Source organism: Aulonocara stuartgranti, assembly GCF_965226115.1.
Source record: "Aulonocara stuartgranti genome assembly, chromosome: 17".
Classification (NCBI taxonomy): Eukaryota; Metazoa; Chordata; class Actinopteri; order Cichliformes; family Cichlidae; genus Aulonocara; species Aulonocara stuartgranti.
Genome location: NC_138953.1, coordinates 28,485,075 through 28,502,925, shown reverse-complemented (window position 1 = coordinate 28,502,925; position 17,851 = coordinate 28,485,075). Strand labels below are relative to the sequence as shown.

Genomic DNA, 17,851 nt, shown 5'->3' with positions numbered 1-17,851 from the left:
TGTTATTTGGCTGACTTTAGTTGTTTATTATACACAAGTCAGCCATATGGCTCCAGGATGGTGTTTGTTGAAGCGAGGCAACACGGGCGGCATTGAGATATGCATTTTCTTGTAAATGTTGTATGCACAAATTGATTACAGATGATTACAGCAAATTATTTCATAATAAGACTGCAAAATATCAAAATAGTTTCTTGGAAATACATCAGTAAGAGATGATTACTAGTCTCTCCTTTTTTCTTTTTTTCTTTTTTTCCCCCTGCCAACATTTTTGGTACGCAACACTAATTTCTGCGCAGACCGCCAAGTTTCATGAACCTGTAACACTGGATTTCCTAGATGCAGAGATCGAGGATGACATCAAAGTGCAGGTTTGAAAAACACATTTCTCTGACTCCTATAATTGCAGGAGGTCACATCAAAATCAGATAAACTGTAATACAAGGTTGCCAAATATATGGCCTGGATCCAAAAAGACTCCAATCTGGCCCCCTGGACATCTATCAAATGAGTCCTAATAAGTGACGTGTCACTATAGTATCATTTATTTGTAATGTTTGGTCAACAGATAAGAAAGCAAATGATTCAAGGTGAAACAGGAAGTGCGACTATATCTACACTGCTGAAATCAACAGATAAGGTAATTTTATTTGATGATGCGTGATCATGATAATTTGGTCATTTTGTCAGCTTATACACACATATATATATATATATATATAGTCATAATATTCTTGCCTAAAGCGTTACATCGATCGAGGTCAGAGGATGTACACCTTTGCGCCGGTGAAGGGGACTGACTACAGGTACGCAAAATATTTTGAATATGATTTCGGCGACGGTAGATTTGGTGCATGCAGATGGTAGGCTTTTTAAACCTCGTGCATGTTTTGCATTCGTACTTTACATAGTCATAATTCTGTTTTGTGCTCATTAAAAATGATCTGTGGTAAGGGCAATATCCAGACACAATTTGGAATAAACTTTTGGAAAACCAGAGTGGCTAGTGTCTGCGCAGCTTACTGCATGTGAACTGGTAAATTATGCTTCCTGCTAAAAATACTTTGCAAGCCTTGCTGAAAGATTTGTGGTGGAAGACTGAGGATTTTTTTTCCAAAGCAAAATGTCATGTTTTTATCATTTGTCCTCTCGCAGCCTGGCCCTAGTCCTGCCCGAGTACAGCATGCATTACATCCGTGCAACAATTGGCGACACAATCACCCAGGCTAAATGTAAGTGCCACACTAAATCAGTTCAGTCTCTTTTGCTATTCAAGGTTTTCCACTCATTTATATATACAGACAGTAAATACATGGCAGTGGGTGGAAAATGACTGTTAATATTCTCCAGTGACATCAATGCTCTCCATGTAAGGGCTAAAAAACACTTGTGTGTCTTGTTATAGTTCCTATTCATCACTTATAGCACACCCCATATTTGCTCACACAGAGATAATATATATACAGATAATTCATTTACATGCTCTCTCCTTTCCTGCACTTGTCACGTGTGTATCTATTGCAAAACCCATGTTCAGTTGTGGTGGTGTTCAAAGTTTTTGTCACCAGACAAGCGGGACGAGAGGCTCCAGTGTCCCGTTTGGCACATATAGTACTCATCACTTCATTTAAAGCCAAATACCTCAGCGTGTGTGAGCCTGCCCGTGTGTGTTACCAAGAGGGTATTTATACATTTGTGCTCAGTCGTGAGATGATATACACCAGATCAGAGCGTCCATATGTGTGGCATTGTCGTCATGTCCCTTTTAAGATCTGTCTGTTCCCACTAGTAAAAGATGTCATTGACTTATAGTGTTACTCAAAGGACATTTTTATTGTGTGTCTATATTCATTGCAGCTAGGTTGGAGCCATGCCTGGTTAGAGTCTGCATTCAGTGGACATTTGTGGATCTTGTAAATGCAATATTACTTTTGATTTTGCATATATTACATAAACCTTACAGTCATACTGGTCAAAGCACATTTTAAGACTTCTAGGCCACCACAGCACACTTCTTATTTCAGGAAAGACACAAAGCCTGCTGGATTCTGGCAGTCTGTTATATTTCATCACCTTTCAATAATCATACATGTGGACAGTTTGAAAATGTCTCTTGGAAGGGCTTTTTGTAACATCTGAGATTTTGGTATTGGCTGAAAGTTTTAAAGTTATAACAGTTGATTTCTTTTTCATTACAGTGATTAGTTTTTGATTGCAGAGTAACCTTGCACACACTAGCAACATTAAATAGTTCAGAATAGAACAAATTTAGCTTGATTCTAACAAATTAAATTAATGCAGAGTTGCTTTTGTGCTGAAGTGTGATGCTGTTAGTGTGAAAATTCAGTTTGAAATTAGTGTGCACACACACTTAAAAATGTGTTGTTGTTGTTTTTCTTAAAAAGTTTTTTTTTAATGTGTTTATCCATGAAAGAAGAACCTGCCCATGATCAGTTTAATGATCAAGTCAGTGTGTGAAGGTTAATCCCTACAAGCCTCAGGATCTATAAAAGAGAATGGTCATATTAAAAATGGTCACAGGTGCACTGCAACTGTAACTCTGAGCATTGAAGCCCCACCCACCTGCTGTTTAAACCTTCTGTTTTTTAAGCAGCAGCCAATCAGATTAAGTTACAGAGAAGGAAAGGGAATAGATTAACTGAGGAACTCCACCAAGTCTAAATGTGAGGTAAAAGGACCATAAATAAGAATTCTTTCAGTTGTAATTCATGCAAAGCTTCTTCAATAGAGTCAACTAATAGAAATATGGTAATGACAATAAGAGCTCCACTTTAAATGTAAATGTAAAAACCATTTTGTTCCTCAAGACAAATCAAATGAAGCTTTTATAAGATGACTGAATGAACAGATTTTTGCCACATATCATAACGTTTGTTAAACTGCCCCTTTGTGCTTTCCACAAACTGATTACTTAAACTGTTGGGCACTTTCGTAGAACAATATTCTTATTCAATTTCCCTTTGAATAAAATATTGTGTAAACCCTGTTGGCTTACTTCCTTTCCGGCTCTCTTTTCCCAATTCCCTCTTTCCTCTCCTCATCTTTTCACTGTCCTCCCTTCTTACGTTCTCCTGCCTTCTTCAACTCTTGACCATTCCTGGTGTGTTGGACCTCTGCAGCGTTTTTGGGCAAGTATTCTCCTCCTGTTTTTTGCCTCACAGCCCCTGTATTCTTTGTATTCTCTTATCACCGGCAGACTTTGGATGTAACGTCTTTTCCTTTGGTTCACTCTGTCTGATGCGGCGGACTCACAAAGACGGAAGCATTTTGTTCTAATGATCTGTTTTCCTTCGTATGCTGGTTTCTGATTAATAATGACAGTTCTGTGACACTGAATCAAGCTGCTATTTGCTCTGAGAAGCAGTGCTTCGCATGCAATGTGGACCCACAGTGCGGCGCAGACAGTGTGTGCGGGTCTGTGTGTGCAAGTGTGTATTTAACCCCCCACCTGTTCCAATGGCCCTCAGATGTGGTTTTGGCACTAACCTACTGTAGCAGGAAGAACAGAGGACAGGATGTTTGCATTATTTAAAGGTGAAACCATAAAGGAGAAAGCTGTGAGTCTGTACCCCGAACATGAGTTAGTGTGAGTCTTTGTTTTCCTCACTTTTCTCCTTTTTGACTCACTTTGATTTTTACAACCTTGTTAAATAACTCCTAATGAAAGACAGGATACTTCTGAACACACTAAGCCTCGCCTCTTCTGTCTGCCCTTCTGTGTGCTTTGTCATCAGTTTTGTCTTGTTTGCAGGCATCGAATCCAAAAGTCTCAGCAGAACATCGTTAATCTCTGAAACTGAAGCCTGGCTTGTCTGCTTTATTCCTTTTCAGAGAGTCAGAGCACTGTAAATGTCAGTTTAAAAACACAGTTCAAGTCTAAACCATAATCTCCCAATTCCCTCATCTATTTATCACGCATTTGTTAAGTCGGTGCAGACTGAATTTAGCATTTTAAAGAAGCTCACAAAACAAGCCAAGGGTTTTTATTACATTTTTTATTTAAAAGCCCAAAAAGTAAATTAATTCCTCATTTCCCAAATCTCTCTGCTATCCATCATTACTGGATACTTTGTGGGATTAGTAAGCAGTGACTGAATATAAAAGAAAAACCACATGGGTGCAGCTATTCCCCAACCATGACTACCAAAGAGGACAAGCAGCAGCCGTGTCGCCGTGAGAAATTCTGCTGCATCATATAATCAACAGAGAAAAATGTTAAGGTTAAACATTAAGGTTACGATCCGCGGCATATATTTCCCGCTTCATTTCAATGCACCGTATTTTTAATGCAAATGCATCACAGAAGTATTTTAACTCCACAGATTTATGCTATTGCCAGAAGAATGCTAATCCTAATGCTAAAAACACATATCAAACCTAACTTTAGAAACCGCATTTTAAGCCTCTCTTTGTGTTGTCCATCAGCGCTGTCTCCATTTGCATCCAAAGGGCTAAAAACCTTTAGTTCGAAATGCAATATTTCTATTCAGGACTCGTTCTGTGAATAAAATATTGTCACCTTTGACCCCTGTGGTTTTACCCTGTCTTTTCTTTCCCCTTTCTTTTCCCTCTCGTCTTTACCTCCCTGGGGGATGATTCGCTTGTTCATTCACTTTGTCTCTGCTGGGATTTTTTCCACTCCAGGGAAAAATGGCAAGTATTTTTTCCTTTACTTTCATCTCTCTCCTTCTGGTTCCGAGTCTTAGCGGTCTTTTATACGGCACATCTGGCCAAGTCTGTTCTGGTGTATTTTTATTTTTGCCTTTATACCTGATTTTCACCTGTTTGTGCAAAATTTGAATCTTTGCGGTCTGTAAACACAACTTTTGCCTCAGTTAGTCTAGCTGTACGAGTTATCGCAGCCCCTTATCATTACCAGAACACCAAATGGTGTGTTTGTGTCGATGCTGCTGGTGTCCTGACAGATGCAAAAAGTATGTTCCTTGGAAACTGAGCTGTGACTCAACATAGACGATAATCAGATAAGCTTCTCAATTGTGACGCTTCGCAGCAATTTCTCGTATTTAAAGAAAGTCTAAACGTGTTTCAGCATGCAGTGTTTTGAAGGGACATATTTCAACACAAATTACAACATTTACCTTAAACCTAACCAAGGAGTTTTTAGTTACAAACTTAAAATAAATTAAAATACCAAATGTAAACAAAGTCAGGGGAATAAGGAAAATGGAAAGCTACCAAAGAGAAAACAGACTGCGGATGATCAAACTTGTGACTGTCTTCATTGACATACCCACAACCTTCTCATTGTGGGGACTTTTTTTAAGAGACCTGTTATCTCTCATTGCCAAGACATACAGGGTTTTAGATCGTTTAATACATTTAAAACAAGATAACCTGATAAATAAATACAAAATGCAGTTTTTAAGGGAAAAAAGCAAACCTAAAAAAAGTGGAAAAAGTAGCCGCCACCTAAACCTAATAACTGGTTGTGCCACCTTTGACAACGAGAACTATAATGAAGTGCTTCATTTTTTTAAATTAATTAATTAATTTCTTTTTAGTCATTCAGAGGTGGACTTGCTGGTGTGCTTTGGGTCATTGCTGTGTTGCATGACTCAAGTGTGCCTGAGTTTCATGGGAAAAAATGCCTCCTTCATGATTTTCTGGTAGAGAGCAGAATTCATCATTCCATTACGTAATACTGCAACCTGTGCAGGTCGTGAACAGCAAAGCACTCCTAGAACCCCTTGAAATGCTGTGTTAGTTTTGCTGCACGTAATCTCTTCATTTCAAATAATATTTTATCAAAACTCGTGAGGATCATCAAGATGCTTTTTTTTAAATTTTGGTAAATTTAGTCAATCACAGTTAATTCATGTTTAATAAGAGGGGCAATTCCTTTTTCACATATAGCCAGGTAGATTTGGATAGCTTTTACCCCTTCGTAATGGAAGTCATCATTTAAAAACTGCATTTTGTAATTTCTCTGGTTATTTATTTTAGTCTAAAATTTGTATTATGACCTGAAACATGTAAACGTGAAAAATATTCAAAACATATGAAATAAGGAAGAAGGTTATAATAATTTTTTCACCTTTTTGAGGTATCAGTCTCGCTCAGATGGAACATCTCATCTCAATCTCAATATAGTGACTCTTATTAACTTGTCTATTCTGAACCTAATTTTGAACCTTTATTGGGGAAAACTCATATTACTTTATACTTATCGCAGTTTCTGAAAGCCTCATGGCTGACAAGTTTGATGAATATGGCTACACACTGATTGCACCGAGGTAAGAAGGCACAGACAACTTTTTATAAAGTTACTTCTAACATAACTTTTACTCAGTATGACTGGAGAATTGTTCCATTGCCAACAGAGATTACTGCAAGGACTTAAAGCCTGACGCCAACAACACAGAGTTCCTCAAGAGGTTTAACGATTACATTGACAGGAAGACTCCAAACAACCCCATGTGTAAGTATCAAAAAATGAAGAAATATTTACCACAATTTTTGTCCATTTTGCATGTTCTTGGTGCCTATGGTTATGATGTGAGCACTGTTTGTTATAGTAGGTGTACATGAAAAAATAATTTTATTTTTTTACTGGAAGAGTGCCAACCCAAACATACTCCCAGAAGTCTCTCTTTCCAGTGAAGTACAGGTCTGGCTGGATGGTTTGGTGTGCCTGACTAGGCAAAGCTTTGTAATGTTGAACCCCTCTGTTCGTGTTACCCATTTGATGCTAACTCTAAAAGTCTGACCATCACACGCCTGACTGCACATGTGTGAGGCACGTCGGCTTAGATGTGACACACACACACACACACACAGTATTCGATAGCAATATGCCTTCCACACCCCACCTATAGCCGCTCGACCTCATCCAATTACTCTGTGTTTGTGAGAAAGAGCAGGACACGTCAAGCCGAGAGCGTGAGCGGAGCAATAAAACACAAATCAGGGACCAGTGGACCTTTTCCCTAACATCTGACCAATGCATTAACATCCTTGCCATTTCTTACATGCGCTCATTGATATGGATCACTCTTTTTTTTGGGGGGGGGGGCTGAGTAAACCAAAAGGTCCCCTGATATTTATAAAAGCTCCTATATTGTGTTCCTTGGTATAATTTGATGGTGTGCATTTAATAACTTACTTCAAACATCTCAACAGGATCAATCCAATAAAACTTTTCACCCAATTGAAATATTACTTTCACCATTATTAGCTGCCAGTTTAATGGAGTCCATAGAGAGCAGAGAAGGAGAGAGAGAGGAGGCCCATGTGGACTGTTGGGGGTTTGAGCATCGTTACACGCTTTACTTGGTTAAGCCACTGCAGTGGCGAAGAAGTTGAAGTACATTAGGAATTCCTGGGCTGCCTCCAATAAAGAATCTCTAATGAAAAACACTGCACAGAGAGGGAAGGTGGAGTAGGAGGGAAATAAAGTGTTACACCAGCTGTTTTCTCTGATGTGTGTGTGGTGTGTCATAAAGGTTGGAGGAGGTGGAGGGGGTGCACCGACGAGCCTCGATGTTAATGGACTGAAGAGGGTCGCCTGTGGGTTCAAAGAGGCGGGCATAGCAACAAAAAAAGAAATGGACGAGCAGCTTGTATCATATGTTACCTTTGTCATGTGGTTTTTCACAGAAGACCGCAAAATGTTTTTTTTTGGTAACACCTGTGCTACCCTACCACCTACCCCAGAGAAGGAGGCGTGTGCATGAAAATGCGTGTTTCATTCCTACAGTGCTTTAATACTTTTTATCTGTTTCTGATTTTAAGACGCTCTTTTCTTCAAAGAGTAATATTTGTTCTGAAAATTTTCATTTGTGACATTGCTTCAGCTTTATTTTTTCAGCTTTGTTTCCATTTGGATCTTTTTAGGTGTTTGTGATTTTGGTAATATCTCAGTTTAATCTTGTTCCCTTCTCTCAGTTAGTGATTTGGTTCTGGATACATAAAATGTGATGCAAATGTTAAAATATTTCCAAGCATGTTTTTGTTTCTGACAGTATTTCTGTTTTTCTCACAGCAGAGTTTGTGGTTACTCTCTATTAATGCTCCACAGTTTTCTTTTGTTTTTATTCCACATAATTTTCTAAAGTGCAACATCAGCTTATTGAGATGAGACAAGACTGATGCCTAACAGAAGTCTACCGACTCACTCGCATATTATTCCAAAGGTAAAATACTGAGGCTCAAAATTCTGTTTTGCTGTTTAGGCAATGTGGATTTGGTGAACCGATTGCTCCTCGATGCTGGCATCACCTCCGATCTAATCAAGATATGGAAAGAAAACGATCCGATGTAAGTGAAGCACCGGTATTTGGTAAAGAATGACCAGGTGGAAAAAATTGAACACAGGTGGTTCAAGTATTTCAGTTAATGTCAAAGATAAAGCACATTCCAGTTTTTGTAACGGTATGCTTTACAGCTTTATTTTACTCTGCTTGTCAGAAACGGTGTCATGTCCAGATATGTTGCGACTGAAGGAGGGATCACACGAGTCTACCCCACAAGGTATTTCTTAGATGATCAAGGGCAGGGTTGATTTAGGATCATGGGAAGAAATATGTAGTATGTTTAGGATTATCTGATAAAGTATTATGATGTGGTCTGCTTATAGAGCACCAACTTACCAATGTAGTGCTTGATTTTTAGTGGTTATGGCATAAAGTCAGATTTGTTATGTATGTTTGGATATAAATGTATATCCATTTACTGCTGTATGTCAGTGGGTGATGGTGGTATAAGCTGAGGAAAGTGGCCCATTGGACCTTATACTTTGGTCCCTAGGTGCTTGACCCAGCTTCTCCTGGGGATTGCCAAGGCTTTCCCAGGCCAGATTGGATATTTAGTTCCTCCAGCAAGTTCTGGGGTTTCCCTGGGGATCCTACCAGCAAAACATGTCTAGAATACCTCTACATAGAAGCATTCCAGCCATCTTAACTGGTCCTTTTCTGTGAGAAAGTCCAGCTACAGTATTCTGCCCCTCCTCTAGCTACCTAAACTTCTAGAGTGATCCCACAGAAAAGTCAATATCCAGTTAGTTCATACACCTTGAGTAAAGGTCGAGCAATAGCTTGACAAATAAATTTAGAACTTTGTCTCCATCCCTATATCGCTCCTATCAACGATAGTGGAGTCAAAAAAGTGGCATCTTACTATATAAGTCACATGCTAGAACTCAACATCCCGTCTGTTGTTTAGGATACGATGGAGATCATGAAACTGTAAAGAGCTTTTAGAAAATCCCAATAATCAAACGGATGGTGACAGTAGGAAGAAAAAAAACTCTTCTTCGGTTGGGGATGAGGGGAAACAGAACAGAGAGAGAGAGGACAAAAGGTATACTAGAGAGAGAGAGAGAGAGAGTCCAATCTATTTTTTTCTCAAGGATTGTTGCTGAAAAATTGTTTGCTTTCATTTAGCACCCTTCAGAGTGATGAGTGATTTATGGGTTGCTTCCCATTCTGGTAAAACCTGTATTTTACTGAGTCATTTCAGGTTCAGTTTTAAGGAAGTTTTATTCTTACTTACAGGATAGGGTAGCACGATCTGATATCCTCGTGTTGGTGTTGTTCCCAGATCATCATACTAAATGTTGTTCCAGGATCAACATTGCAAGTGACCAATCAGAATGTTGTGACGTCATACTTTTGCGACTTCGGGAAAAACCGGCGTAAAACCAAAAACTGTACTTAAGCTGCGAGAAACCGCCTCTGTCCGCCGATCAACGGACCCTGACCCTAACCCTAACCGTAACCCTTTAATAAACAGTAAGCAGAATTGATATTGTCCTTGCAACATTGGAATTGCATAAATGCACGAATGGCTTGGCGCGCAAAAGAATAACGTCACAACAATGTGATTGGTCACTTGCAATGTTGAACCTGGAACAACTTTTTCATGATGGTCTGGGAACATCACCAACACGAGGATATCAGATCATCCGGATAGGGTAAGTCATTGGCAACTCTGGTCTGTGGGGTACCGCAAGGCTCTGTCCTTGGACCACTTCTGATTTCTTTATGCATATTACCCCTGGGACAGGTTATCTGTAGGCACAGTGTTTTCACTGCTATGCAGATGACACAAAGCTTTACATCTCTTTAACACTAAAGGCAGTCATCAAGTTAATTAACTAATTTTATATCCAATATATTGAATGCTAGATGGCACAGAACTTCCTGCAGCTAAACATGGATAAGACAGAAATAATCGCTATCATCTCTTCTTAGCAAATGTTTAAAATTTGTTTTTAATTTACCTGTTTTTTTTTTATTTTCTTCTCACTTTTTAATCTTCTCCTGCTACCAGCATTCCCCTAATACTGTTTCATCTTTATCTCTTCTCTAAATATTTTATTGCTATTTGTTTCCTATCTTGTTTTTGATTTTTGAAAGGTGCTCTATAAATACATTTTATTATTACTGTTATTAAATGTGAGCGTGATAAACAAAGAACTGCAGTTAGAATTAGATCTATAGATATTAGAGTCAAAAATGTGGTCGTGGTAGTATTAGATTGGTAATATTTGAATGCACTCGTCTTTATTTTTACAGTAATGGCCTGGACTGGACTGGACAAGCGGAGACGTATGATTTAAGCTTCTACAAGCGAAGTTTGGACAACGATCTGTACATCTTCACTCCAACTGTATTCGAAAATATTTGTGAGTAACAGCTACTCGGTTGTGTCATCACCTAAGAGTTATTCTCTCCCAAAGACAACTTTGGCTAAAATACCTAGAAAGCCTCTTTGAAGATCCAGCTCGTCCGTTACTACTCCACGTCACTGTGTAACATATTTGTGCAATGCCGTACAACCTGCAAAGTAAGCTAAAGAATGACTGGCTACAACGCAGTCACCAGGGTGTTCAACACAGTTCAGTGTTCACAAACATATCAGTGTCAAGCTATAAAGAGGCAGACACTGTCTGAGCTCTAAATAATTAGCTGTTAAATCTCTCTATCGGGGGCTTGTGGGAAATAAACCCACAACAAGGCTTGAGCCTTTACCTCAGTTCTCACCTTTGTCTTGACTTTCACCTTCACAGAACTAAATGGTTACAATGTATTGTGATCAGATCTGGTTCTCTTGTGCTCAGATTGTGATTCTAACTTAGAGTCACACTCAGTAACTAACTTATTTTTTCTGAAGTCAAAAGCGCTTCAGTAGTATACAGTGTTTTTATACAGTAAACCATACAGTTGTATGAATGAGTCACTAAAGGAGCATCAAATGGACAGTTTAAAAGAAAGTTGAGTGTAGTGGGTGAGGGGACAGCAGTAACAATTTTGTGAATTGTCTGTGAAGGTTCTCTGTCATCTAGGTCATGATAGTCCAAGGAGCTTGGAAAGAAAAGCGTCTGGACTTCTTTAAGTTGCTTGAAGACATTTCACGTCTCGTCTGAGAAAGTACAACATAGAAGAGCCACCTCGACGGGACAAGACTCGGCAGTCCATCTCCATCTAAAGGACAAAGGTCACTCTTTCGAGGAAACCAATGTTGACATTATGGACAGAGAAGACAGATGGTTTGAAAGAGGAGTGAACAAAGCCATCTATGTCCACTGTGAACGGCCCTCTTTGAACAGAGGCGGTGGTTTACGACAACAACTGTCTGCCATCTATAATCCAGTTCTGAGATCCCTTTCCAGACGCTTTAACTCCCACTCACATCCCGGGCCTTTTGACTTCAGGAAATCACATGATGGGGTGGGGCAAGGTCTCACAATCAGTTCACCCGAAAGCTTGGCTGATTGTGACCCACACCCGTTTTCACACCTTAGCTCGTGTGATTAGGTAGAGGATCATTAGGGGGTCCATGTCCCTCTTGTGGGGACACTCCCACAGGGCTTAAATCTGGGACTCTCCACCATTTGATCATAGAAATGAAGAAGCTTCTCGGATGAGAAGTGAAACGTCTTCAAGCAACTTAAAGAAGTCCAGACGCTTTTCTTTCCAAGCTCCTTTGACAGTTTTGTGAATTGTTAATTTGTTTAGTTTGCTAACTTTTAACGATAAAGCCAGTAAATTGTTAGTAGCCATAAAATGAAAATGTGCACATACCATTTTCAATGCAGCGTTTCCTTGGTTTTTCTTGTAGCTCAATATGAGGGTTCAGTTCTAGTGAGTAAAGCAGTAAACCTCAAGATTGACGATACCACACTCAAACCAGCTGGTAAGAACACACGTGCACAAATACAAATCACAACCCAATGAGTGTTTACATATTTAAGGCCCATTTCTCATGCTCCATCTTTTATTAAACCGCCTACACATAAACACACTTACGCTTAAAGCGATGCATCTTATTTATAGATCCACACCCTATAGTGTGAACTTCTTTTCCTCCAACAACACTTGCTGCTTCTAATTTAATAGCCACTACGTTTGTCTATTTCTTCTTCCCTCTGCCATAGATACACAAACACACATACACAAACCACACATCAAGTTGTCTAGTTGTCTGTGATCTTTAGCCAAGTTCCATTTTCTGAGTTCAGAGTGGAAAGTTGACACAGAGGTCCGGTATGATCTAGGATGTCTGGCTTTTGTGTTTTAACCCAGTGGTCGGTGTACATTTGGACATAGATATGTGGAGAGAGATCTTCTCCAACACCTCACAGAGAAAAAGTGTGAGTAGATCCTATCTTGATGACATATTCAGCATGTGCGCAATTAGATACATTTTGTCGTTCCTATCAGTTTTCATCATTTTGCCCCTTTATGTTTTCAAGTGCAAGGATGAGCTGTGTGGCTGTACGATAGGCGATAAGGTAAGAGGTTCGGGTATGTAGAAAATGTTTTGCTGTTAGTTTTGGATGAAAATCAGCGCTGGTTTAATTATCTGTTTAATTCCAGAATTTAAACTGTTATATTCTGGATGATGGAGGCTTCTTGGTGATGACCAATCAGATTGACCATTTTAATGAGGTGGGCCTCTGGATTTTGTCCTTTTTTTTCTTTCTTTTTTTTTTCCATTCACACAGCAGTTGAAAATATAGTGATTCTGAGTGCCTGATTTAATGTGACCAGAACTCTGCAGTCCTGCGAAAGCTTAACACCCCAATTCTCCTCATCTGGAAACTGCCACAACTTTGTATCTAATTAGCAGTACCTGGCTACTACCTACCTTGGGAACAGTAAGGGTGTGTTTAGTTTTTCACAGGACATAGAACCCTATAAAAACATAACTTTTCACATGAGTGTATAGATAATGTAACAACTGATCAAATTCTGTTCATGAAATGAAATTGGAGGTTCAAGGTAAGCTGGATTTAAGTTGAAATATTTTGTGTCAAAACAATATTTCTTTCATTTTTCTTTACCTTGAAAGAAATTCTTTTTTTACTGCCAGAGGACTTACATGCTCAAAGTTGAATTGAATTCAACAACCAGTCATTTTACACACAGACTGACCTTTTCCTGGACTCACCTAATGCAGTTTGTCTTTAACTTGCCAGCTTTCTAATACAAAGCCCATAAAATGTTTGAATATCACAACAAATCTTTTGTGAATCTTCAGTAAGCCTAAATTTGCTTTTTTATTACTAAAAAAAAAACATAACAAGGGAACCTAATAAAGTTTTCCCATGGCTTCCTATTATTAGCTAATTCAAAAAGCCCAAATACAGAAAATAAATGTTATTGTCCTATTCTAAAGGCTGACACTGGGCCTCTGTTGTCATCTGAGTAAATGTTTTCATGCCACCTCAACTCCTTCCCTAATCAGAGTTGGGTGTATGGTGGATAAATCAGTAGCCTCAGCAGTACTAAAAACCCAGTGACCTTGTTTATAAAAGGCAGTGTGCCCTCAATCATATTTCTCTCTCTGTGAGCTTCCCCTTTTCTCTCCCTCTTACTATGTCCTTCTCTCCCCAGCTTATTCCTTTGCTCTCTCCAAAACGCCCTCCGGGAGTCTGCAAGCTAGCAGTGCCGGGACTGTTAATTCATTATTTGCGTTATTGCACGTGGAAAGAAAAGAAGGCTCACTTTACCTTTATAGATTAAAAGATTTATATACTCTGCGAATGTTAAGATAAAGAGGAATGAATATATGGAGGACAGCTTGTTAACAGTGACCTGAGCGATTGACTGCATTCATAAAGTACAAACACACAGAACACTACTTACTGTACACACACCCTCCTGGAAACACTGTTACTTAAACACTTCCATGCACACAGTCATGTGATACCTCTGATATACTGAGGCAAACTACTTCCCCCAAGTAAAAATTTATGGCTGCCCGATGGACTGTGTTAATCAGATTATACCGAAGTCAGTCATCCTGGTTTGAGAGTGATTTGCTGTCTGTTTGTCTTTAAATTCTCTGAACTTTTTTTGCACATGTCTACAGTTTCACGACTTTTTGTTGCACGTGTTTTACTTTGTGTGGGTTTTTTTTTTTTTTTTTCAGCAAATTTACAATCACTGACCACTTTATTAGGTACACCTGTTTAACTGCTCAATCAGCCTATCGCATGGCACTAACTTAACACATTTAGGTATGTAGACATGGTCATGATGGCCAGGTTCAAAGCAAACATCAGGCTTCTGTCAGCTGAGAACAAGAGGCTACAGTGAGGCTACAATTAACATAGACTCACTAAAATTGGACAGAAGAAGACATTGCCTATTCAGATGAGTCTTGATTTCTCCTGCAACCATTTGGATAGCAGTTCAGAATTTGGCATGAACAACACGAAAGCATGCTGCCTTGTAGGCGGCAGCTGGTAGTGTAATAGTGTGGGCACATATCACGCCCCCCCCTTAAGTATTATGTCAATGCCATAGCCTACCTTGGCATTGTTGCTGGCCATAATTACATGATGGCTTGATAACATTATCTTTTGATTGCTGGTTCCAACAGGATAACGCACCATGTCACACAGCTCGGATCTTTCATAATGGTTTCTTTAGTGGACTCAAATGTCTTCCACATTCACCAGATACTGTAACTGTCGTCAGTGGTGAAATGGAGGATTGGCATCATGGATGTGTAGCCGACAAATCTGCAGCAATTACTGTATATATTTCTGTCATGTCGGTATGGACAAACATATCTGAGGAACAGTTCCCACACATCTTTGTATCTCTTCTACAAAAAAATAGGTGGTTTTGCAGGCAAAGAGTGTCCAGTTCAGTACTAGCAACGTGTACCTAATAAATAGTTAGGCAAAAGTATAATGATAAATTCAAATTATCAAAAAGCTTAGGCTCTCTGTAAATGAACAATCCCAACTACAATATCAATTTTAAAAGTTTAGTAGTTTTGGCTGTGTTCAACCATTTATCTGCGGGCTGTAGGTAGTTTGTGGACCTTGAGGCATGTTTACTACTCATGTATTAGTCATGTAAATTATATGATTTCTTTGTGCAAGTTCTTATTTATTTATTTTTTAATTATAATTATTATTCTGTGCCCTGAATACCTGATCCCTGCTGCAAAACTAGATTGGGAAATTCTTCGGTGAGATCGACCCTTGTATTATGAGAAGCTTGATCAACTCGTCTCTGTACACCAATAAGAGTACGTATAACTACCAGTCGCTCTGTGATCCCAAGAAAGAGGACAAAACATCTGCCGGGTTGCGATCCGTCTACGTGGTAAGTTACATAAGCCAGAGACTATAAACACACGCAAAACCTATCACACAAACTGAGCCACGCATTACTGCACACCTACACGTTCTGATATCCATACGCAAATTAATTTCCCTGCATGAACAGAAGGATAGACGCAAGTAAATATGATGCAATTTGTACTCATACCTGCTTGATGACATGTATGCACACATACACATATACACACGTCACTCTAAAGGGAGCCATACATCTGGATAGTGCAGACAGTAGGGAAAGCAGAGGGAATGGTGAAAGCATGGCTAAAGTGGATGTTTCAGAGTAAAAGATTGCTTGGCTAACACATCAAGCAATGTACAAGCTGGCACTTTTTTTTGTCACTTACAAAAAGTGCAACTTCCAGTGGAATGATGTAAATTATCTGCCAATTTTACAGTAACACTGATGCTTTCCCTTGATGTTAAAATGTTTCCTTCATAGGAAGAGGCAATAAGCCGAAACTTAATAGAGGTATTTGTATTTGTAAAAATTTCAAATCATTTACTATACAAACAAAACTGTCATTTCCCAGCTGTTACCACATATTCGTACATGGTCTAGTGACCAAGGTGAGATGAAAGACGCAGATATCTTCTGATCAAAGACTCTGTCAGCAGCCAGTGTAACACGGTTAGTAAAGCCTCCTTGATGACTGAGGACACCGTCAACTAAAAGGAAAGAGTACAGCACTGATTCACCGAAACAAGGCCCTCGCATGCTAACTATAATCAAAGCAACATGTTGGGGCTTTTATTTAAACTGTGTGCTACTTTGTTTTCTCACTGGTTCTTTGTTTACATAGTTATCCTCACATCTGTTGACGAGGACTGTGCTCTAATTTCCTCACAAAGGAGGAAAATAAAACCTCTGGCTGGAACTTTCGGTCTTTGTGCTGTGCAAAACTAGACAGCTACTGTAAACACAAACAGGATATTCAGACAGGCTCAACCAGCTTAAAATGAATGCTAAACTATTCATTGTAGGTTTTATTTGGTGCTCATCTAATATTCTTTTCTCATTTTCTCCCTTTAAGCCCACAATAGCAGATATATTAAATTTGGGATGGTGGGCAACTGCTGCTGCCTGGTGAGTTCTTTTTGTTATTTGTTTGATTTTTAATTTTTTTTTTTAAATAATATGGTCTGAAATGGTGTCATTCCATTATTAGCTGAAATATTCTCTATAGAAGCAGGAATTTTAAGTCCTTAACCTCAAAATACATGGAAAGCAGGATTTGTTCCTCCACATGGACGTATAGCATCTGTTTAATAGCTGATTTTTTTTTTTCCCTAGACAGTCTACATTCCAGGAAATCATCTCTTGATTTATGTGCTGTGTCACTGTCTTGATGTCATTACAACATGTTTAATAAAAATTTATTTTAAGGCCACTCAAAATGTACCCATATTCACGCCCTTAAAGCAAATATTAGGACTTTTCAACTACAGTATGCAAATTGCTTGAGCTAAACCTCATTTCTTTATATTTTGTGTCAAGGAGCGAGACTACTTTTTAAAGTACTCTCTAGCTTTAGATGTCCAGGCTTTGCGAAAGTCTCTCAACCTTGTTCTTTGGACATTGGCTGCTTTTTCGCTACATTTTCAGTCCAATTTCTCAACCATTTTCAGATGAGTGTTTTGTTGGTTGTTTTTTAAGCCACTTAGCACCTATGAATCATCCAAGCTTAAAAGGGCTCTTAACTCAAGAAAAAGAAATCTGCATGACTGGAAAACAATCTATGGAAGAGTCGCTGTCAAGAAGCCGATCTTAGGGAAGAGAAAGAAATATATTGTGGCAGTGGCAACTGGTCTTATGGATCAAAATTTGACATTTCTGGTTAAAATCAGCAATATATGTGGTTAAAAATATATGGAGGAGGTTGCCAATCAGACCTGATTGCAGTGGCTTCATTCTTTAGCATAACAATGATCCCAAACACACTGGATAATGGATTGGATTTATATAGCACTTTTCAAGGCAACCAAAGCGCTTTACAATGCCACTATTCATTCACTCTCGCATTCACACACTGGAGGCACACAGATACGCTTCCCAACCCCCTGAGCCACAGTCGCCCCGATAAAAGCATAATGTAAAGAAATGTATAGAAAAGCAAACAATGGAACGCTATTAGTCATAGATTGGCCTCCCCAGAGCCTGAACCTTAGTATTATTGAGGTAGTTTGGGATCATCTTAACAGAGAATGAAACAAAAGGCATCCAAAGAA

General features: G+C 39.0%; 1 protein-coding gene across 5 annotated transcripts in view; it reads left to right on the top strand.

Annotated features, from left to right (window-relative positions):
* cacna2d1a (calcium channel, voltage-dependent, alpha 2/delta subunit 1a) overlaps positions 1-17,851 on the top strand; it is a 101,115-nt gene that overhangs the window by 70,000 nt on the left and 13,264 nt on the right. For 4 of the 5 annotated variants that reach the window (XM_082511813.1, XM_082511814.1, XM_082511815.1 and 1 more), the window contains 15 exons: positions 300-371; positions 569-640; positions 745-806; positions 1,156-1,232; positions 6,215-6,275; positions 6,363-6,460; positions 8,214-8,298; positions 8,449-8,511; positions 10,557-10,666; positions 12,103-12,177; positions 12,567-12,634; positions 12,737-12,775; positions 12,861-12,932; positions 15,456-15,608; positions 16,657-16,709. In XM_082511813.1, the coding sequence (XP_082367939.1) occupies positions 300-371; positions 569-640; positions 745-806; positions 1,156-1,232; positions 6,215-6,275; positions 6,363-6,460; positions 8,214-8,298; positions 8,449-8,511; positions 10,557-10,666; positions 12,103-12,177; positions 12,567-12,634; positions 12,737-12,775; positions 12,861-12,932; positions 15,456-15,608; positions 16,657-16,709 (1,160 nt within the window). The other variant, XM_082511816.1, reaches the window with a different exon arrangement.